General features: G+C 40.3%; 1 protein-coding gene across 20 annotated transcripts in view; it reads left to right on the top strand.

Annotated features, from left to right (window-relative positions):
• Positions 1-24474, top strand: part of RBFOX1 (RNA binding protein, fox-1 homolog (C. elegans) 1) — a 593087-nt gene that overhangs the window by 527765 nt on the left and 40848 nt on the right. For 12 of the 20 annotated variants that reach the window (XM_008566382.1, XM_008566379.1, XM_008566391.1 and 9 more), the window contains 2 exons: positions 6237-6369; positions 23433-23475. In XM_008566382.1, coding sequence (XP_008564604.1) covers positions 6237-6369; positions 23433-23475 — 176 coding nt within the window. Of the gene's footprint in view, positions 1-6236; positions 6370-16967; positions 17008-23432; positions 23476-24474 lie in introns of all 20 variants that reach the window. The other 8 variants (XM_008566380.1, XM_008566388.1, XM_008566394.1 and 5 more) reach the window with 1 other exon arrangement.

A 24474-nucleotide genomic window follows, 5' to 3' on the forward strand; every position in this document is an offset into this window, starting at 1 on the left:
GAATCGTGTAAGTGAATATTTCCTACAATAAATTACCCACAGCCCAATTCAACCCCCAAATTAAGGTGAAAATCTCTCAATTTTGAAACCTTCAAAGAGTGGGGAAAAGTGGCATTATGGAGCAAAGAGAGAGGGGGAGTGGGACAAAGAGAGAGCCCATCTTCCATTCTGTCAGTACACCTTTTGCGGGGCATCTGGCAAGCTCCCGCAAATTCAAACCAGCACACAAATGCCCATTAAAGCGGTTGTGTATTTTTATGGCTTTGATGCAGAATCTGCCCCCCATCGGGTTTTGCATCTGCTACTCTTCCATTTCTCCCAGAGCTCTAAAACTTTAATATGCAGTTTATAACCCTCAAGTATTTTCCACTGGTTTTGTGTTTCTTCTCTTGGGATTTCTGGGCTGGTAAGATGATCTCATTTGTGTTTATTTTCCAAGGTAAGCATTGTGTTCATAAAAGAGAGAGGAGGAGAAGACGCACTAGTCACTGTAAATACACTGAATGCAGATCTCATTTGATGTAGGAGGTGGGGGTCTTCGTCTTTGAGGGGAAAAAGGCAGTAAGCAGTTGACACTTTGGTAAATGGCCCATTTTGCTGGTTGATACACCCACACATCTTCCGATTAAAATGTTGATTTGCTTTGATACTTGAGCACATCACAGCATGCCTCTTGTTAGATCCCTGAAGTTTCCATTTCATTGAGTTCCATGGTTTGAAACTCCTTATTCCCAAGATCTGAGATGGTTACTCCACTAACCTCCCCCAAATCTGCTTTGGATATAAATCTAGCTGATGAGTGAGAGTGCGTAGGCTGAGGATGTTGATTCGTCAACAAGATGTGCAATTGGTATTTGCTCCAAAAGCTCTTGCCCTGTTTTTGTTGCGAGAAATTCATTTTTAGCTTATGAGCTAAATCCAATTTTCCTTGCAGTGATACCAGATTTTTCACTTTGATTCATGCTGGATAAAGTTTAAGAGAGAACCTTTCCAGTATAATGAAGCTATGGGTTTTCCCTCCCATGTCTCCTTCGTGCCAAGAACTCAGGATTTATACTATGTCCACAAATAGACCTGAATTCTTTCTATTGTTCCTCAGTGATGGTCTTTTTACCTGTTTATTAACCTGAAGGTCAACTAGAAAGAAGTCGAACTCCACTCTCGAGGTTCAGAAATGCCTATAGGGCCGCCCGGTGGCGCACTGGAGAGTGTGCCGCTTGGGAGCGCGGTGGCGCTCCCACCGAGGGTTCGGATCCCATGTGGAGACCGGTTCCCGCTCACTGGCTGAGCGCAGTGTGGGCGCAACACCGGGGGTTGCGATCCCGTTGCCGGTCACGAAAAGAGACAAAAAGGAAAAAAAAAAAAGAAATGCCTATAATATGGTGTCTTTTTTCCCCCCTAACATTGTTCTTTAATTAACAAAGAGGCAGTTAAAAATATTACTCAGGGTGACAGGTTTATGACTTTTACTTCAACATTGATTTACTCCATTCCAGAAATGGAGAGGACATTGTTTTTCCCTTTGCTGTTCTACATTGGATTGATTAAACATTTATGGCCTTCTTAATGGATCCAAACTCCTGAACTGGGTTACTGATAGACATGACAACTTTAACTCAACCAAAGATAAATTTCATGCCACAGTAAACATATGACTAAGATATTTTCTTGCTATATGTTTGAAGGATAAAACCGTTTCGGTCTTGTTTAATGTGTATCTGAATCATCTGTCCAGGTAATTGCTTCAAATACACATTTAACCATATCCCAGCATCTATAAGTCACCACACCTGGTAGGCAAGTAAGAGAAATATGTTTCTTTCCATCCCAGGTTGAGTCTAAAGGAAGTTTGAAAATAGTTGTGTGCTTATTTATTTATTTATTTATTTACTTACTTACTTACTTACTTACTTATTTTTTGCGCTTGAAATTGACCCTTTGTTGTTCTGGAATGAGAAAAGAGCCAATCTGTCCTAAACCAACCACTGGGGGGGAAATCCTCTAGTAGATATGAGGAAAAACACAGAAGACACAGCTACAAATCAGATAAGTTTGGGATTATAAAAGTGGTTATTTTCTGTTGTTTCTTTTTGCACACATTTATTGTTTCCTGGGACCAATGGTATCAGAGAATATTGTCTGGTACTATTTGGAGGAAGAAATGTGACTGAATACATCTTAATAGGTATCACCTGTCTGAGGGAAATGTTTGAGTCCTGCTTTTCCCCAAAACAAGAAACAGTTTTAAACTCTGACACTGTGCTGCAATAAAAGTGAATTGAAGTGAATTGAAGGCTCTAATAAGTCCGAGTACAACACATTTGTTCAAGCAATCTTCTCTACCATTGGAATCACAAATATTCTGAGTCTGGTTGCATTTTCTGGGCCAATCCCACACCTACAAGCATAGAGGTAGACAGTGTCTTTCTCGAAATCGTGACTGAGATCCAGTTTTGCTGCTTGCACACTGCTTATCTGCAAATTCCGGGCAGGCCACTTTGTATACAGTGCAGCATTATAAAAGGTGAACAGGGAAGAGGAGCGGGGTCTCATCTCTCGGAAGGAAGGAGACATTTCAACGCTGTACCTCATAGATATGTACAATCAATTATGTTTCAATAAAAAAGAAGAAGGAATGCAATGAACATTGGTTAACCACTGACAAGGCCTCCAGGTGCAGGGTTAGGCACCTGATACCTGCTCCATGTGGGGCACTCGTCTAAATCAATGAGCAGAACAGGTGGAGATCACTGCCTTCAAGGATCTTGTGTTCTGGCACTGGTGAGAGCCCTTCTTCATTTCTGTGATCAAAGCTACTTCGTTTTTACATGCAGTGGGGGAGGATTGAGGCAGCCTTCTTCAAAAGGGAGTTTGAAAGAAAAAAATGGAAGGAAGGAGGAAAATGAAGGAAGGAAAGAATGAAGGGAGCAAAGAGGAGGAGAGGGAAAGAAGGAAGGAAATAAAGGGAAGGAGGGAGAAAGGACGGATGGAAGAGAGGGAGAGAAGGAAGGAAGGAAGGAAGGAAGGAAGGAAGGAAGGAAGGAAGGAAGGACAAGAGGGAGAGAGGGAGGGAGAAAGGAAGGGGCAAGGATAGGCAGGTAAAAAGGTAACTAAGATAGAAAGAAGGAAAGAAATGCTCACTGATAAGGATGACTAACTAGAGACTCCACAAAAGGACCCCTTGACCATCCCAAGCTTAACAAGAAAGATAAAGTCAAAAAATCCATTCACCTGGGAGACTTGAATATTCTATACACTTTGTCCGTGAAGCCTCTGCCCCAAACATAATCTGTGGAATCTCCTTGGTTTGCCTAAGGGTTTCTGGCCTCCCAGGAAGATGGCATTTAAGCCAGGAGTCAATTTGTGATCCTTCCTGTGTTCCTGTACCAAAATAAGAATTCCTCTAATGTGCCCTGCTTGGAGGAGCCCAAAGAGCCTCATAGGAAGACCTATAAATACCTCATCCTGCATCAGGAAAGATTTGTTCCCTGTAACAAAGGGTACGAAATGGAATCTTGGCTCTTCACTTTTAACAGCATGGGCTCCCCTCGCTCTGCTGCGGAGCTTCTGTTTCATGTTCTATCTCAACATCTAAATCCTCCAAGAATTATTGTAAAACCTGCTTGTCGCTGAGAGGGATCTTGTCGAGCTGGCACGGCACTGTAGCCAGTGATAATGAATGGGTCAGCATAATTACCATGTTTCTTCACACAGGCAGCCAGCTGCTCTGCCAGATTGTGAATTTTTCATTTTCTTTATTTCAAAATCCGGGGTGTTCCTATGAAAACTTAATATTTGAACTGTGGCAACGTAGATACTGAGTCAAAGGCATTCTTACTCATTTTCCCCAGTCCTGAAATAAGTGTCTCCTGTCTCATTACTTCTGGGCTTTTATGAAATTAGGATTTACCTGCTTTCCCCATGAAGATCCACACCTTTCTGCAATTTTAAGCATGTTAGTTGAAATGTGATCCAGCTAAATTCAGGTGCTAGAGGCTGGCAAGAGAGTTAAATAAAACTGCATGATTTGCCTTTAACAACAATTTTAAAAAATAAAAATAACCTTTAGGGTCTTCTCAAATACAAACAGAAAGATAGAATTATTCTGGCTTGGTTCCACAAATCTAGCATTTTATCCATCGTGAGAGAAAGTTGTGGTAGAATCCATAAAACAAGATAGCTGTTTGACATTCAAGAACACACGCAGAATTCCAGATAGAAATACCCAATTAGTCTTCACTTCAGATTCAAGGATTTTATTCCAGCCCATACAATTCCAGGAGGTGGTATGGAATTGGGAATGGCTTCTGTGGGAAACCCCACCCATGCCTTCCCCCTCTCCCTCCTCCCACCATGTAGACACACACATACTCTGTCCATGGGTGTGGGTATTATTCTTAGAACTCCAGGGTCACCACATAGCCACCCTCCCCAGCCTCCTAGAGAGCAGACAGTGAGTCCCCTGGGGTCTCTTGTGCACACTTTCTTTTTCCTTCCAACTCCCTTTTTGCCTTTTTTGTTCCTTTCACAACCCTCACCTGGGTCTGTGCATGAGTGTATGTGGAAAGGACTCTGGAAGGGCCGGAAAGACATGGAGTGAAATGCTCCTACTCCTGAAGGTGGAGGTAGGAAGGGACAAAGCCCCTCTTGGCACTGTTGGATACAAGGTGAAGACAACTTTAACATGTGTGAACTGCAACAGACTGAGAGGTTAGGTGTTCCGCAGAAGCCTGGGAAAGGGAGGTGTGGGTGTGCTGGGTCAACTAAGTCACAGAGCTTCCTTTGCTGCAAATCTTTCTGAGCCTTTCTGATGCTCTTCTGGGACAGCAGCTTCCTAAATGCATTTTCCCAGAAAAGCACCTTCTCTGTGAGATGGGTTTGGGAAACACTGCCTGCTGCTTAGTGGGATGGAGCAAGCATGGGCAGCCCAGTGAAGTCACTGGGAGGTTCAGAGAAGCAAAAGGAGCTTGAAGGCAGAAGTGGTTTCCAGAAGGTTCCGTGGGTCCTGCTGAGTTAGGATTTGCATGTGATGTTGGAAGGACATTTCAGGTAGAAGGCAAAAAAATTAATTATCGGGGATCTCGGGGAATTAGCAGGCTTAATTACTCTTCTGACTCCTCAGAAAGTCGTTCTGCTTAGAGAATTATTCCCCAGGAAACAAAACCCGCCCACACTCTTCTTAAGAGGTGAGTTCCCAGAGTTCTCTGTATGTAATTATGGTGGCTGTGTTTGCTTTTAAAAGCTACACAGGAGGTTAGGAGCTTATAAGGTGTTGGTAAGGATCTATTTCTTGGGGAATGTGGAGTTTGTACACTCATGATGTATGTCTGTAGGAATACTTCAACTAAAAGTTTTTAACAAGAACTATATGTCCATAAAGGGAAATGCGGAAAATAAATAAAAATGGAAAGGGGGAGAAGCTAAGAATAAAAAACTAACACTTACTCATGCAGTTTGGCTCCAGAGATTACTACCAGCATGTGGGAATATGTGTGTATATGTATGTGCAAATATGCACACAGATATAAATATGTAAATAAGCATGCACACACATACACACACATGCGCATATGTATATTGTGCACTCTGATGCACATATACATACATGTGAAGGTTCTTCAAAAAGTTCATGGGAAAACTGCATTATCCTTTTTTTTTTTTTTTTTGGCTGCTGACCTACAAGGGGATCTGAACCCTTGACCTTGGCCTTATAACACTGAGCTCTGACCAACTGATCTGATAGGCCAACTCCATTATTATTTTTTAATTCTATTTTCCCTGAACTTTTTGAGATATCCTCGTATACACACACACACACACATATATATACTGATTGATATATGATATATCCACCTGATATATACGCATACGATTTATGATATATGCATATACATACTGATTGAAACGGCATTGCACATACATCTTGCAATCTACCTTTTTAAAAATTTGTTTGTGTAGTGAGCTTTCTCCTGTCATTAAGAATTCTTTGTAAATGTTGGTCATTTATCCTATTCTCCGGGGCAGAGGGACCAATGTCTTGATTAGCTCATCCTGGAATCCGACTTTGGCCTCTGCGCTGTGATCAGTCCGATGTTTTTGCTTCCTGATTACTGCAAGGCGGTGGGGGGCGGGTGGTCCTGCCTTGGCCCTGCGGGGACGAGGGTCCTCAGGCGGGTCCCTCCACGGCAGGTGTGCGTCTGATGGCCTGCTCTCTGCTCTCTCCTCTCGCCCCGCAGTGCCCGGCTTCCCGTATCCAGCTGCCACCGCAGCGGCCGCCTACCGAGGGGCGCATCTGCGAGGCCGCGGCCGCACCGTGTACAACACCTTCAGGGCCGCGGCTCCCCCGCCCCCGATCCCGGCCTACGGCGGGTAAGTGGGGCAGCCTCCCAGGCGGGCCTCCTTGCACCAGTCCTCCCTCTCTCCCCTGCCAGAGGCACGGAGCTGCTTGCGAGCGCATGCTGGTCTTCACTGCCCCACCAGAACCGCCCTAGCATGCAGCCCGGTGCGCGCCTGCCGTGGAGCACCTTGCAAAGAGTATTGAAAAATGAGTGTAATTTGTCCTGTCATGGTTGGTGCCTTTAAGCATTCTACATGTCACATGTTGTTATGTAAATTCTCTTTGAGACTGAATGCTGGAGAACAGAGAAATGGTTACAGCCAAAGATGTAGTTCTGATGATTGCAAGCATCTGGTTGTTAAGGAGGTTGGACCACGTTTGCCCCTTGAATTCCTTCACGGAGGGACGTTGGGTACTCATACATAAAAATCACCCGGGTGGTCTTGCTTCCTTCCCCAAAGACATCTTGCGCTTCAAGGTTTATGAACCTTTGCCTGAGAAGAGAAAATTAGGTGTTGAGTCCAAGGCAAACATTCGAGAGTTCAATGAAATTGGAATTAAGATGTGTTGTGGTTGCATTTTCCAAAGTGGCATTTGTGTTTCTTTCTCCTCTGGGGGGGTGGGAAGTGCAAATTCATCTGTTTCCTATTGCCGGTTTGGCCCTTCTGTGCATGGCCTTTGCTGTGGAATATCAAGGAATGGTGGTGGTTGCTCAAAAAAGATGGTGCTGGTGTGGTGGGTGGCAGTCCTGAAGTTACTGCTCTCTCTGCCCTTCTGTTAGGGATCCTGGTAGAACATTCCTGCACCCCTGGGGTCAGAGAAAGACGGATACCTCTAAAGCAGTGGCTCTATACCAGGAGACATTTGCAAGGTCTAGAGACATATTTGGTTGTCACAACAAGAGTGGAGAGGTGCAATAGCATCTACTGGGGGGAGTCCAGAAAGCTGCTAAACTTCCTACAATGCACAGGACAGTCCCTCCACCACAAAGAGTTATCAGGCTCAAAATGTCGATCATGCTGTAGTTGAGAAACCTTGCTCTATGGAAATTTCAGCTGTATCCTAGAGAGTCTGTCATGAGTCTTCCCTGGCTAGTGACTGACTTTCTGCTCTGTAAAAAAATATGGCTGCATTCAGGACTGTGTGAAAAGGGTCAAACACTATTTTTATAGTTCTCTTGCTTATAAGTCTTTTAGAAAATCTGAATCAACCTAGACCATCTCTCTATTATACTGATGACAAAGGGAAACACTCTTTTTTTTTCATTATTTATTTATATCTCACCCATTCCAAAATAAAGCATTTGAAGTGTTTCAACAATAAATACAATAAAACAAAATTCAGAATATAAAGAGATAAAAGTAGGGGGAAATCATCAAGAAGGGAAATAAAGGCAAAGAAATAAGACAATGCCCATCTAGTTTCTTGTGTAGTTAGTAGAGTTGGGGCAACTCTGAGCTTCTCTTAGAGGTCAAAACAACAGCAAAAAAAAAATTTTTTTTTTTTCTTAAAAGAAAGTGGATAATAACAAACCAAGGACAAATTGGCACTAAATTCTCCCTACCTCTTCAAAAATGTATCTGCATGTCCTAAGTCTTACGTATCTGACAATGGGATATAAGGACTCATTGATAGTATAATCTTCATCTCCAACCCCACACTATTGGGCCCATTTTATAGATCAAGAGATGCAGAAATAAAGATTTGATATTACCAAGGTCATATAATGAGTTATGAACGTAAAAATACCAAATTACCCTCTGAGTCCATGTAATTACTAAAGCAAGATTTATAAGCCATAAATGCAAAATTGCACATTTATACCACATCAGTTTGTCTGAAAATCATTGTTATCTCAGTACTTGGTAATTGTAGCTTTTTGGTATATATACTCTCAGTATCTCACTACTATATTGAACAGAAGAAAAAAACATTAAAGTAAAATTATATGGCTTATCCTCACATGAATGATTTATAAAAATCTCAGAATAACACACCTGCTGTAAAATTGAAATTTGCTAACTTATAATGAACGGAATAACCGTGCATAACTAATTAATATCATGTTTGCCAGGGACAGACACAAGCATTTCCAAATGGAGAAACAATGTGTTTGTGACTACCTAGGATGGGATTTAATTTTGATATTCCAGCCGTATTTGTAATTATTTTGGCTATATTGGTGCATCATGCCTCTTTGCGGACAGTATTATAGCTAGAATTCTGAAACCATGCTTAAAAGTAAAATAGAATTCTCAACAGAGAGGCAGTAGGAGTGGCAGAGGGTGGGGGTGGCAGGTGTTCATGTCTGGAAGAATCTATAAGAGCAAAGTGCCGAGTGAAAAGGAGGAAACTCAGCTGGTTGCCTGGGTGTTTCAGTGGATTACAAACTGACCTGAGTGCATTGGCGCAGAATGAAAAAGTTTGAACCCAGCATCTTAAACAAAGATTTCCTTTTTCCTCTGTAGTGTTTGGCTTAGGCTACAGGAGACGGCAGTGGGCCATCTCCTCTTCAAAAGGAAGAGAACAGTGTAGGACACAGAGCACGGACTGGCTGGAGGAGAGAGAGCCCCGATCTTGTGTGGAGTGGAAGCAAGTAACAAAGAGGTTGGAAACTCACTCCTGGAAGTGACATCATCACGATTCAGGTGGTCCAGAGATAGCGTGGATTTCCTCTAGCCTTTTGTCTGCAGAGTCCTTTGGAGGGAGATTTCTAGGTTCGACTGGCATCTTTATTCCAGTCCAGTTCAGCTCAACACCCCAGTACTTAACACTATGATGCTTTCTGCACTGCTGAACTCTAAAGATACAGAGACAAAGGCACCTTTGGAGGAATTTCTTCTGGTTGGGGAAGGGGTGACATACAAGCTAGCAATTTAAATTAACATGATAGGTGGTAAGGTGGGGTGTTGTGTGAGCACCATGGAAGTGTTGTCAGCTTAACTTGGGTGTTTAGAGAAGACGTCCCAGGACAGAAGAAATATGGGATACACTTAAGTCCAGTCATTTCCTAAATTGTCACATTAAGATCTCATTCTGTAATTATCCACTACACCCAGTGATCCCCATCTTTTCTAAGATGTCGCCTAGCAAACTGCATTTGTCAAGGAAGGATTTATTTATTTTTTCCTGTTGTCACCAATCAAAGGTAAATCTAGCTGCCAACATAAACCTCTGTTCTTCATTACATATCCAATATGAATCTATAGTTTTACTAAAATATGAACCCAAAATGTGTCATTTATCCTAGATCTGTGTATGGTTTCCATATCTTTCTCCCCTGGGAGACCGAAAAAATATATATTTTGCAGAACCTCCATGTCTACATTTGTGGAACCTTGGGTGACTGTTAGAAGTATCCAACATCAAGATAGTCACACAAGAAGATTCACTGAGGGTTCATTTACCCTCATCTCTTTCCTTTTATTGATTTGATTTTTTTTTTCCTTCATGTTCTGATATTTTCTGAAGCCCCTCCATGTTGGAACATTGGTTATGAAGAGTTCTTATTCTTTTTTTTTCTTATTCTATTTTTTTCTCTCATGTGCCTAAATAGAAGTGTGTTGGTATATTAATGCATGATCATTTCTCCAGAGGCTGGGACCCTGCTGTGGACTGTGGAGGGATCGTAGGAACAAGTAGAAAATTTTATACCTTGCCAGCCAACTCCCTATTGAGTGCCAACATGAGGAAACTGGGCAATGAGTTGGGAAGTAGTGTCTACACCATCTACAGGACTTCTACAGCCCTAGAAAGATGTGGACTTTGGAGCAGATGAGCATATTCTCTCTCATACTAACCTGGATAGCTTATTTAACCTCTATAGATACAGTTTCCTTAACAGGAGAGTGAAGAATGCTCCTAACCCTATACGGTTGATAGAGGGTGAACTAGGGAGATCCATGTAGGATTACAACTAAGTAAGGTCCATGCTATGACATGTGCATAGTGAACGATAGCTACCGCTGATGAGTTTGATGTAGTTATTGACTGTTTACCAGCACCTATATGCTTTCTAAACATCCCCTTTTGCTGTGCTGAGTACACGAACAGATCCTATGTCTCTCCCTCTATGCATTATTTACCTGTTTGCTGAGGGGCACCTGCAGTTCACAGAATTCCATTTCTCCCAAGTCACAGAGATGGTTTTGGACAGAGCCACTGCAATTGTTCATGGAATACATAGATTATAAATAAAATATATCTACTGAACACTCTCAGAGAGAGCTGAATAGATAGGGTTTTCGTATTTCTCCTTGCGTGTGATTCTGGAGTCAATTTTGATAGAGAAGTCACAATGTCCAGTCTATCTTCCTATGACTCATATTTGGGATAAATTACCTATTGGGTAATTCCCATTTAAGGGAGCTTGCAGGCTGAGGATCTGAGGATTAAGATGGCAGATAGAAGCACTGGAGAAATGCCCAGCAGACTCAGTACAGCATCTGTATTAGAAGACAGCAGGTAAACCCCAAGTCCCTCCTAGAGGAACCCCATGAGATTGTCCTCACCAAATTCTTGTTCTTAATTAATTAGTTAATTATTAAATAGCTACTTATCAAGTGCCTATGATGTACCATGCATAGTGCATTGGGATACAATAAGGTGCTCTGATGCAGCACCATAGGAGATTATTATTATTTTTTAATCTAAGCCTAAGCATCTGGCATTAGCTATAGCATTTTGTTCTTGGTTTTCTGGCTATCTTTGAGCAGTACGTTCTGCCCATTCTCAGGTAATTAATTATGACACATCTGTGTACAGCTTCCCAGAGTTACCTTGAAAAGTATTTTGAGGAGACTCTTTGCTATTTTGGGTATAAGAAATAAGGCAATATCCCAGGGGAAAACTTCTTAATGTTGGCCAGTGCAAAAATAGAACCCAGAAGCAGATCCTTTGGGGATGTTTTCAGGTTAGGTCCTAAAAATTCTCTGACACCAATCTCTGGGACTGTGTGTGTAAATCCTTCTGTATATAAATCATCCATGCTTTCTGGTTTTACTTCCTAAATGTCTAATCCTTAACCCATTTTATCTGATGCTCAGAAACTTTATTAATACAAACACTAAGAACTAATGTTATCATTATTCGTTCTCAGAATACTTTCCAGAATCCTCTCTGGCTTTGTTTTGTTTTGTTTTGCAGGGATGTATGTGATTTCTTATTCAAATTCTTAGCCAGTTTTAAATTGTAACCAAAAAGGACTCTGGTGAATTTATAGACAAACACCATAAATTAGTGTTTCTTAAAACTTTTTTTTTTTTTTGGTTGGGGTGGGGAGTAGTGGGATTTCACAGATGCCTTTGATAATTTGATTAAAAATATGAATTTTCCCTAAGGAAATGTTTGTGTAGAAACACACAGACACACACAATTCTATACAAATACCAATGAGTTCATGGACCCACCTGATATCCACTCAAAAACAGCTATATTTGAACACATTAAAAAATTTAATTTATTTTCCAGTTGGAAGGGGCAGCAGGGTAGAGTAGTTTTAAATAGCCTTTCCTACAAGAATATATTTGATGTTGGTATATATTATGTCACAAAAACAGATTGTATAGTTTGGGACATCCAATACATTCATTCTTTCCTTTTTTTTTTTTTCTGAGTAAACTAATTTGCAGTACTGCAATCATTTCCTGCCTGCATTCATCCAAATATTTAACTACTGCTACTGCTATTACTTTTCTAAGAAAATGAGATGTGCATTTGCATTATGTTCTTGCAAAAGAATATCGCATTCCAAAGTGATTGACAAGTGATACAATTACCTTTGCATGGCTAGACAGACCATCTCTACATTAAAATAGGACTGTACCTGTTCAATACGAGACAGCAACTCCCTTCTCTGGTGACTGTGCTGTGGTTAATTTATCTATAGCTGCCTCCTAGAGATGAACCCTGTCCTTCCCTTTTGTATCTGATATCTCAAGTGCACCTATTTGATGAGGCTTTACAAAGTATTTGAACACATTCTTGGAAACTAGATTGAGACTTTGTTTAAGAGCTTTTCTACATCCATCTCCTCCTTTAGAATAAGACCTAGGAGATGGACCTTCAGTTTTGTATCAAATGTAAAGTAAATTAACCCTTCCAGGGGTGAGGGGTGTTCCATAGAGCAAAAATTCTCTTAGTCTTCAGACCAGCAGCATCAACATCATCTGTTACTTGTTAGAAATAAAAATTCTTAGACCCTCCCTTCCAGATCTATTGAATCAGATCCTTTGGGCCGGACATTGGGCCCAGCCACCTGTGTTTCAGCAAGTCCTCTAGGTAATGCTGATGCCCACTCAAGTTTGACCACCACTGCCTGCCATAGTAATTAAGAGTTTAGGCTTTGGATCCAAACTACCTGGACTAGAATCCCAGCTAAGTTAATAACTAGCTCTCTTTGTTTCAGTTTCTTCATTTCTAAAGAGGTGATGATAATATTGTCCATCTCACAGGGGGATTATGAGGATTCCATGGGATAAGGAACACACAATGCTCAGACTAGGGACTGACCTGTAGTGATTGTTCTATAAATGAGTAGTAGGAGTAATGGTGTTTGTGCCCTTGCTAGTAACTTAGGAGAAAAACACATAGCATTTTGGTAACACCAGCAGCCAGTAAGTGGCTTCATTTCACACTGCCAACAAGGACGACCATATCGTCTCCTCGTTTATTTTATTTTATTTTATTTTTAATGCATTTTTATTTTTGTTTGTATATGTCTTTGGCAGCCGGCTGGTGAGGGGATACAAACCCTTGACCTTGATGTTATTTGCACACTCTAAGCAAGTGAGCTAACTGGCCAGCCCTGGCTCCTTGTTTTTTAGATTCATCGTGAAGGTAGATTGCCCACCTTGTCCTTCATTTTTCTCGAAAACATGCATGTGTTGCACTCACTGAAAACGAGCAATCCTTTCATATGTTGTTTATAATAGCAGCTAGAGTTCTTGACATCCTTTCTCCATGAAGCCACCACATTCTGGTGAGCTTCTGAAGACCCTAAAGCTTGAACGTATGCCCTTTCTCTCAGCACTCCAAGGAACTAGGCACCTTCCAGCTTTGCCTCCGCTGTTCCCTTTGTCCTACCTGCTCTTCCCTCCTCTCTACCTGGCTAAGGCTTTGAGACTTTTGTGCTGCGTGCTCAGCCTCTTTGTCTCTGTTGTTGGCCCTGCCTCCTCCCAGCACATATTCAGGGCACATCAATTCCTCTCTTCTGCAGCACCTATCACGGCTGCAATTTTACACTGATATGTGTGGCTTTGTGACTGTGTGCCTCACTCCCTGTAAACTCTGGAGGGCAGGTTTACTGGGGGGGGGGGTCTTGCTCTCTCTCTTCCCCATATCTTGGCATAGTGGTCGGGGATATAGTAAACCTTTCAATCACAGAGAAGTGGTACTTGTCATTCAGTTTGTGTGAGCTTGTCAAAAGGAGGAGGCTCCATCACAATTTTTATTTGGTTCAACATCTCATAAATGTGGAATGTCAGAATTCCCAAAATAATTTTCCCTGGCCCAAGGCAGAGGGCAAAGGATGGTGTTGAGGTTATCCTACTGAGCAAAGACTTCCCAAAGGCAAACATCAGGCCATGTTCTTATCTTACTTCTGGGAGTTATTGGTACAAATAGGCTTGACATGGTAGCACGCGACTGGCCACAGTGCACCATAACTTGTCACGGTGGAAGAACTCAGCCTCAGCCATGTCAGGTGGCTCCAATCCTAGTTTACACCATGTGCCCACTGGAAGAGCCCCAAAGCCTAGGTTGGGCTCCTCTCTCCACAATTCACAGAAGAATGAAGACAGATGAAGTTCCATCTGGAAAAATTTAGAAGAAGGCATTGTTTTCCATATTTAAATATATATAAGTATCTGGTTAAAAATAGTCATAATTTGATCACACCTGGAACTTTAAGCCCAGTCTCTTGTCCAGGTCTCCTAACTCAGGATCAAGTTTTTGATCTAATTCCTCTTGTCCTCCTCCATTGGCAATAGCCATTGATAAATAACCAAATAAGAGACCAACCTGAGACAGCAGGATCCCTCCTCCTGGTCCATTATTGAATTCTACGTGGAGTTGATAAAGAAATGACTCAGTGTCAGCTTCTGCCACCTCTTAATGCCCGATGTCTCCTTTTAAATATAGGCACTATTCACTCAAGAAGTGGTTTTTGTGCATCTTCTATGTACAAAGGAATGTGTCAGGCATTAAGTGGGATAGAATATTGAATAAGCCACTGGATACAACTTTAATGGCAAAATGAGCCACATACACAAATACTTTTAATAAGGGGAAATTGGTGAGTGGCCCAGATAAGGGTCTGAAAAAGTGATATTGGTGTTCTCAGGTGGGAGAAATAACTTAGCTTCAGGTGGGCATTGGCTCACAGAGCTGGTGACATTTAGTTAGAGATACAGCATTAGCATGTAGTTCACCACTTTGCAAGTATGATCTCACTAAATCCTCCCTGAGCTGGCCACTTGCTGACCTCTTTTCCCATTTTACAGATGAGTAAGTGAAGCCCAGATATCTTAAATAATTTGCTCAAAGACACAGAGCTATTGGCTTCAGAGGCTGCAATTTAACTCAAATACATTTCCCGTTCAGCTTGGCCCCTGAATGGTGATCTATCTTCCTTTGGATGAGGATATTGGGAGAAAAGGCATTCATAGCACAAGGAATAGCATGCGCAAAGGCACGATGGCATGAACGAATGGGACAGAAGCTGTTTGTTATGGCTAAATGATCAGTGCTGTGGTTTGGGGCCCAGACTAAATATTTGCTGCTCACCTCCGTTTCATCAGATCTGTCCCAAGTCCTGTGGGCAGAGGTTGGCCCTGCCTTCTGACCCCCAACAGACACTATCTTTAATGTTGGGAATGTTGAAAGAGAATTCAAAGCATATCTCAGGATGCTGCACACCTTGGTATCCTGGATTAGGGTTTTATGCTGCTTGACAAGTGCCCTCGTGAACTTGTAGCCCTCCCGGATCAAAATGAACAATGGCTGAGAGCTCTTGCTACCGACCTCCTTCACCCTGCCACATTTTAAAGGATAATGGTACTTGGGTTTAGTCAATCAACTTCGAAAAGCTCTGAGAAGCACACTACAATGTTCTCCAGCAAACCAGTGTCACTGCCGTGTGTGTGTGTGTGTGTGTGTGTGTGTGTGTGTGTGTGTGTGTTGTAAAGTGCCTTCCCTTGGCTCAATGTGCTTGGCTTACACGTGGGTCCGCTCTGCCACTGAAACCTGCTGAAATCCTTTGGGAATCAAAGTTGTGCTTCTATTAGAACCCGGGCTTCATTCAATGGTGGGGCTCACGGGTCTTTTGCCAAAATCGTAAATCATCTAGAAACTCCATGGGAAGGTTATCAGGGAAGGTTATTAATAGCAGCCACTATCCTCTGAAAAACATGTGTTTAGAAACATGCGTTTTTATATTCAAGATATCCTGCGATCTTTACAAAAGCCCACGAAGGTGTGCAGGCTACATATAATCCTCATTAGGTCTATTTTAATGCTTGGGAAATTTAAGTCAATTTCTCAGGATCACATGAGCTTCTTTTCCTGGCTGTTTCACTCAAAGTATACTAAGAAACTTCTGGAGAAGTCCCAGGTCATTTCCTTTCCTCCCCCTTTGAAATTTCTTCTTTCCAGGATGATAACAGTATTGGTGATCAGAGAGCTACTGTGGGGTTGGGTTTGTTCAGTCGTAATGGGAGGCTTTACTTAGTCTGGATACAATTTATATGAATATACACACAGATATACACATGCACATACCTATGTACATATGAGTACACACACATACATATACACACATACATACATGTACGTTCATACACACATGCACGCACATGCATTCATACGCATGGGCATGATATGATCACATACATATATGCATTCCTATACGTATGTACATACTAACACATGTGTGTGTGCAAAATACACTTGTACATACATGCAGACATATATGCACGCAAAGCACACACGTATACACAAACACATACATATATTCTTGTACACACTCGAGATATTCTCCTACATTTACCATAAAAGAATGGCACACAAAATTACCAAATATAACACTACACTCTAAAAATATATAGAAGCAAATTTCTAAAACTATTTGGGTTCCCCAGTTCCCCTAAGGCCATTCAGCTATAACTCACATGGAAAATGCTACAATCTTTATCTCTACCCTTACAATCATATTTTTAAACAGATGTTTTGTGTCTTGTGGGGTTTTCTGGCGGGAGGAGAGAGAGCTATGTGGCTTGACTGCAAACTCTGACCTTTTAAGATGCTCATGTGTGTTTAGACCACTTCAAATAAACCTCAGTCCTCTTTGCATTTCAAATCTGTGTGTTTCTACACCCCCTCCTGAGAGAGTGGGAAGTTGGGTACCCAGCACACCTCCACTTCCTAATTCTGGGCCAACACCAAACCCCAGCCTAATTTTCTCGGTTTGATCACCTGCTGTCGTCTCCAACCTCCTTAATCAATGTGAACACTATCCTCGGTTCCTGTGTTTCGGATCTTGTGACCAGACTAACCTCGCCCATGCAGGGGTGGTGTGTCTGCATGGGGAAATGCACTAATATGGATGTTTTTCTTTGTGTGTGCACCCTTGCAGTGTTGTTTACCAGGATGGATTTTATGGTGCAGACATTTATGTAAGTATTCATTAACGTGCATGCTGTCCTTGTTTCTTCCCGGAGTCATTCTTTTTACAAGTTTGCTGCTAACGCCGCTCCTCGACATGGTCAATTTCCTCTTCCTAGACTGTAGGAAAGAGAATCCAGTGGACTTGCTGTTTAGTTAAGTGGAATTAACTTCTTGATCAACTTCAGAATAATTGCAACTCCCCCCACAAAAAAGGTGACATATCTTTCATGTCAAATTAAAGACCCCATCCCACCCCCAAAGAAAATGTCTCTAAAGTTTTCAATATGGTCTGTGTGCTCTCAGTATAACATTTAGGATAACAGCTGTGATTACCAGCTTCAGAGAGTTAAAAGATATTTTCATGGCTGATGTTTTTGATGCTTTCCTTATAAATAAAATTATTTATTTATCACAACAGCCCTAGAAAGTCTCTCTATCTCTTTGTCTCTCTGGACATGGATTATTTGAACAAGAAACATGTTCTAATTCTCCTAACAAAGTGTATGTCAACTTGAGCATTAAGCCCTTATATCTTTAACCTTTTATTCCCTCTGTTTCCACAAAACAGGTACCTGACTTAAAATTGTTTGCTAAAGGGTAACAATTCATTAAACTTTTCATTTTTAGAAAAGAGTAGTATACTTCTCATGATGGCGACCATAATTAAATGTACCTACATTGATCTAGAGGTAGTTATTCACCCCTGTTAGGATGTGAGCATCGGTGTCATAAAAATGACTTAGAATAAACACAACTTAAAATAAGTGGGCAGTATCAGGGGGTATTCTCTAAATCACATATTTTTTTGTTGTTGTTGTTGTAAAAAATTTACTCAAAGAAGTCCATAGAATCATATTTGTTGTTTAATAGACTAGACAACCAAAAGAAAAATAAAACCATAGTTTTTGTTAAATTGATATTATTTACTAGATAATGATAAAGTCGCTGGTTAATTAATTTGATTCCTTTTGAACTTCAAATTGCTACAATTTTTAGGCATAGTATGAATCTCCATCAATGATGGATTTAGTTGAGTTCCATTGTTATTACATCAAGTATTTGTACAATACTCTGTGGGTTAGTATTTTTTTCCATAATAAAATGAGTGTCTTTCATTTACTCAGTGAACAATTGATTTCTCTTTTTCGTGTAATTTAAGCCACTCCTTCTCATGTCCTCTTATTCCAGACTTTCAGTTCATGCCATTTTAAATGGTGAGGCAGGCTGTGGCTGAGCAATTTGGAGCTCATTATATCCTCAAATACCTGACTAACCCAAACATCGGTCCGCACCCTCCACCTCCATATAATGTGTGGGTAGATTCTGCAAATGGAACGACCTAGAACCATAGTTGGAATAGTTGAGTTTAGGGATATTTGTTTTCTTTTTAAACTTGGGAAATTGAAGAAAGTAGACAATGGATGGAGACTTAAAAATAAATCCACCAAAAAGAAAACTATCTTCATTAACACCCACCCAAGGGAAAAAAAAAATGTGAATGTTCTTGAGCCTAGTTAAAAATAAAAATTTTTTTAAATTATAATTTAGCTATTATTTATTAAGTATCCACCTTTCTGTGCTGCAGTTTCTTCATATGTAAAAATGATAATAATTCATCGAATCATTCATTTGTGGTCTCCTATGTATATTTCAAATTGGTATCTTGTCCTTGTCTCATAGATTTGTGTGTAGCAGAAAGGAGAAGCTGCCTGAAGACAGGGGCTGTAGGGATTTTACAAATTAGAAAAAAAGAATGGACTAGAGAAATTGACAGTGCGTGTCTGTATTGATTGGGGCATGAGGTTACATCAGAAAATGCACAGAGCAAGGCAAATAGAGAAAAAAATGTCGATTTAGGAGACGGGAACGTGCCAGCATCTAGACAAAAGTGGAAAGAGAAATTCCATTTAGGGAGGAAAGCCACAAAAATGTATCTTTGTGCTTTTAGTTCCTTTAGGAGCTTTTACGTCTCACAAATTCATTATGATTGCGTGAAGCCCACTCAGCAGCTCCCAAAGCTATTTGGGTGAGATTTACATGAAAGTCCAGCATTTCCCTAACTTTGGTGTCTAGGTTTAGAAAAGAGTTTCTCTCTCAGTTTTCAACCTGAAAACTGTTCCTCTCTCAGTTTTTAAGCCACTCCTACTAGCCAAATAATTTTTATGTCATTTTCCCACTGATTATATCATAATGACCATAAGATTTTTCAAGGGGCATTCAGTTCCAAATATGCAATTAGGTGACAGAAAAAACTTACTGAAATATTATTTTAGAGTTTGCCCAGCACATGTTTCTGTCCTGTCTCCAAAAAGGTCACTAGGATCTTGCAGATCTTCCTGAATATTTTGCTCTGTGAAAGACAACGACTTTGGCATATTGCTGCTGGGGTGTGTGTGTGTAGGACTGTAATAAACGAGACAATGAGACCACCCGCCTCTGCAGCAGAACAAGCACTGGTGAATGGCCTTAAGTTCACTGAAGGGAAAGAAATACTACGAGTATTTCCTGTACCCTAGCATTCACAGAGCAAGATTCATCTTAGTTAGAAGCACATTGTAATCTTTTTTTTTTTTTTTTTTTTTTTTTTTTTTTTTTTTTTTTTTTTTTTTTTTTTTTAAAAGCAGGAGATTGAAACTAGACCCACATCTCTCACCATTTACTAAAATCAACTCAAAATGGATTAAGGATTTAAATATACACCCTGAAACAATAAAACTTATTAAAGAAAATATAGGAGAAACCCTTCAGCAAATAGGGCTGGGCACAGACTTCATGAATATGACCCCAAAAGCATGGGCAACCAAAGGAAAAATAAACAAATGGGACTATATCAAACTGAAAAGTTTCTGCACAGCAAAAGAAACAATTAACAGAGCTAAAAGACAGCCAACAGAGTGGGAGAAAATATTTGCAAAATATACATCTGACAAAGGACTAATATCCATAATATATAAAGAACTCAAACATCTTTACAAGAAAAAAACAAGCAACCCAATTAAAAAATGGGCAAAAGAGCTAAGTAAGCATTTCTCTAAAGAAGATATGCAAATGGCCAACAGTCATATGAAAAAATGCTCAACATCACTCAGCATCCGGGAAATGCAAATCAAAACCACACTGAGATACCATCTCACCCCAGTTAGGATGGCCAAAATCCAAAAGACACTGAAAGATAAGTGCTGGCGTGGCTGCGGAGAAAAAGGAACTCTCTTACATTGTTGGTGGGAATGCACAATGGTGCAACCCCTATGGAAAATGGTTTGAACATAATTTTTTCAAGCCTCTACTCCTCTCCCTTGAGATACTAGCATGTTCTGATGAATGATAATGTCCCCAGTGCTCCATTTCTAAAGAGATGATGGTTAAAGGGATTAAAAAGGCAAGGGGAGGCTACTCTCAGATTCTTCCCCCTGAAATCATACTGCACTCCAGTGTATATCAGAGCAACTCATCAACAACTATAATAGCATGTACTCCAGAGCTACTGCCCCTTTCTAGGTACCCTGTTCTCTCCCTTCCCCTCTCTTGATTCTCTGAGGACTTTCCATCCCTACTACCTGGCGTTGGAGCCCCCTGGGCTTGTCTGAACACATAGAATTTGAAATATCTGCATGATTGCTGCAGCTGGCAAGCCACAACCTCCTATCTAAAATTACCTCCTGCTTAAACTTTTCGGAGAAGAGAGAATGAAGGGCAGAGGGCCCTGATATTGCCAAGGGGGACCATCTTGTTATGAGATGTTGTGGGCCAGAAACTAAGGTAAAAACCAAGGCAGCTCCTCATTGAGCAAACAAAAGTTTCTTATTTGGACCTGAGCACTGCAGGAAAACCACTGCCTCTAGTCTCAATGGAGATACTGAGGCACAGTGTGGATGGCTACTCTTCAGAGAGAAGACATAGGGTGTTCTGAGTTGGAAAGGAATGTAGGAAAGGTCATTACCTGAGTCTCTCCTCCCTGAGAACGTCACACACACACACACACACACACACACACACACACACACACACACACACACAGATAAGACTTGGATTTTCATAACAGGCATATCGAATGTACAAGCTCACTATTATTACTTTGTGGTGCACATTTAAACAAATTCATTTTCGTCAAAAAGTGGGTGAAGTTAAAGGAAATAAGTCAGTGATAGTAGATGTGATACAAACTATTTGAAAGTTGCTGTAGAAAGATTAAGTTTTTTCTAGACCTACAAAGCCATCTGTTATATTGAGGGATGAAGCTATAGATCTCATGATGCCAGAAATTGACCACGGAACAAAAAATAAGTGTGCTTAACTGAATGTAACCAAGACACTTGTTGGTCGACCCTCTCAAGGAGAGATGGAAGAATATGGAATTTGATCAAAAGATAACTATTTGAATTGTGTAACTAATGATATTGAAAGTGGAGAAAAAGAAGAAAATTATATTAGAACTATAAAAAAGAATTGAAAAATTATCAGTAGAAATTGGGGTGAGATAGTGGGGTGCTGAGCAGTGGGAAAAATGGAAGAGAAGAGAGAGAGAGCGGATATAAAATACAAATGTTAACTGTGTTCCTTTTATTAGGAATGATCTAAGCTTAATGACATTAGGTGCAACCTAGGGTTGCCTAGCAAATATGTCTCCAGGTTCCAGTGCATTTGTACACCATTCCTTAATTCTGTTATAACAAGTTTCAGGTTGACACCTTGGCTAAAGACAGTTATTTCTGAATTCATGTCACTCTGCCATTCATATATCTTAAAACAAAGAGGTGTCCTCATTTCACCGATGTTTGTGCTGATGAATAAGAAGTGTAAATAGCTTCAGGAACATGCAAAGCTGGCAAGTAGGAATTCTCCAAATAAAAACCCCCAAAGTTTAATCCTGAGACACTGTTTTTGGTGTGAGCCAACTGAGGGTCAGCACTAGGCTGCCTGTCGTCAGTCACCAAGGTGGAGGTGTGTTGAGGGGGGCATGGTGGCAACAGTCCATCAAGAATAGAAGTGTCTGCTATGGGAGAGACATTATAAGCATTACCTTACCTCCTCCTCACCATAGCCCCATAAAAGAGAAATCTCATTACCTCCATTTTTTTCCCAGAGGAGGAAACATTTTTTTCAGAAAAGAGACAATTTGTCCAGAAACCTTCACTGACACTGGGATTTGAGCCCACATGATCTGGCTGCAGGGTTCAACATGTAAACACTGAGCCCACAGACTAAAGTTGTTGCCCTTGTACCGTAAAATTTGAGAAATGCAATGGAGAAAAGGAAAGAAGTGTAAGAAGTGAGGGAATGTTGGAGTGCATCATGAGTGGGCAGGCCACTGGAGAATAATATCTGTACTTGAAACATTCACATAGCAATGACAACTCAGAGAGGGAGAGAGAGAGGAATAATATCTTTGACAGGTGTAGCTCCACAAGCTTAAGATTTTAATTTAAAGAAGGTTAAGTAAAACTAAATGAGAAAGAAAGGCAAGAGTATATAAGAAAATATATATGTGTGTGTGTGTGTGTATATACACACATAATTTTATATACATACATGTATATATGCACACACATGTACACATATATATAGTTTATACATACGTATCTATGTATACTTTTATAGAGCAGGTCCCTAAATCCCTTAAAATGTTCAACTCCCTTGATGTCTGCCCTGGAACTGAAGAATTTCACTTCAGATTCAAAGCACTCACATGAAAGATTAGCCTTACCCATGAATAACTCTCATATCCAGAAATTGTTTCCCAGCCTGTACAAAGATTCTACTAAGTCCTCATCAATGTTAGGTTTGAATGAACTGATGACATGTTAATGACATGTATATTAACAGTAGCTTTCTTAAACACACAAATACATAAGTTTTCTAAGAGTCATGCATATTAAAAGTGGCTTTGGTAGCTTCAGTAAGATTCGTGAACTCATGAAATGTCATTTTGCTCTTTGTGTTGTTTATTGAAATTAATTTAAAAAGTAAAGGTGTTGATGCAGTTATGGTTGCTACTGTGCTTTTGTCTTAACTGCCTCAATAATTAGGCATCAAAGTCCTCAGGTATTCCAGAGAGTTCCAGTCACAAGATAAAGAGATACATTTGAAATAGTTAATTTGGAACTGTTGGAATATTCTTTGAAAGGTAAGAAGCCATGAAATTATCTTTTTGTCTTCTTTAAAAATAAACACAGGTAATATCACAAATAAAATTAGTGTGGTTTGATCCCCACCTCCACCTTCTTTGATATTCTGTTACAGAGATTTGCAACTAAAAGTGTCTGGTAATGCTCGATTCCTCTTTTGATTTGGTGTGTCACTCCCAAGTCTTTGTAAAGTGAAAAAAAAGCAAACTTGTAAATGAATTGCTCTGGAATTTCTGTCTGACTGATGCATTTTCTTTTATTTATTTCATTTTTTGCATTGAAAACATTACATTTCTGTTTCCTTATAGAGTAGTGTATCAAGAGCCTGTGTATGGCAATAAATTGCTGCAGGTATGAAATCTCGACTGGTGGAAAATCATCACGATGATTGGGGGTTTGATGTGAAATCTTTACTAACAAGACAATTTTGGGGATGGGGAAATGTTCTCTAACAAAAAAGGAGAAAAGACTTAACTGAATTTTCCAGTTTTAATGTGAATTCTTCTAGAAGAGTGATGGTCATCTCCTTATCTTCTGATATGTCCACTGATCAGGTTGAGGCAGTTCCTTGCAAATAGTAGGGCTGTTCTCAGGACTGATTTTAGTTGGCCATGGCCATAAACTTTGCTGGATTGTAAGTGTATCAAAATGGAGGTCTAGCTTGGCTATTAATTTTTTTGCTTAAAATGTATCCAGGCTCAATCAATATAAATTCAGTGAGAGAATTAGAGGGTTTCATTGAACCAATTATCTGGGTAATTTTTTTAGTGGGTTCCTGGAGTCAGCTGGAATGGTTAAATCAAAAATCTCTTACACATCCAGCAAGAAGGGTCAGCATAGCTAACAGCTGACTTAACCCGCCCTGGTTTCAACACAGCTGGTCAGAAATTTATTTCACTCCTATTCCTAGCTTTCAAACCTATTGCTGCTGGAGCAACCCCCAAATGAACAAATTTGCAGGAAGAAAACATAGTCAACACATCTGTGTAGTATAGCTGGCTGAGAATCTCCAAATTTGGTCTATAACCAATATTACAGCTGTGGAATAAAATGAAAGATGAATGTGAAACTGAGGGTGATTAATGGGAGTTTTATTACATGGGTTTTCCTATGTCCTACAATTCCCATTTTTATTCATTATTAAGTCAATTAACAAAGTCTTTTTTCTTTCTTTTAGCATGAGAATTGATCAAGTCTTAATAAAAAATAAATGTGATGGATATGAAAAGGGGCACTTGGACCTAAGAGAGGGCAAAATAGTTAAAATTCTTGAGATTAACTTTTGTTGTCATATATTTCAAGAAAACTGGATTTTCACTGCCACACTTCCAAAACAGCTGAATGTATAAT

This window comes from Galeopterus variegatus, unplaced genomic scaffold, assembly GCF_000696425.1.
Source record: "Galeopterus variegatus unplaced genomic scaffold, G_variegatus-3.0.2 Scaffold238, whole genome shotgun sequence".
NCBI lineage: Eukaryota > Metazoa > Chordata > Mammalia > Dermoptera > Cynocephalidae > Galeopterus > Galeopterus variegatus.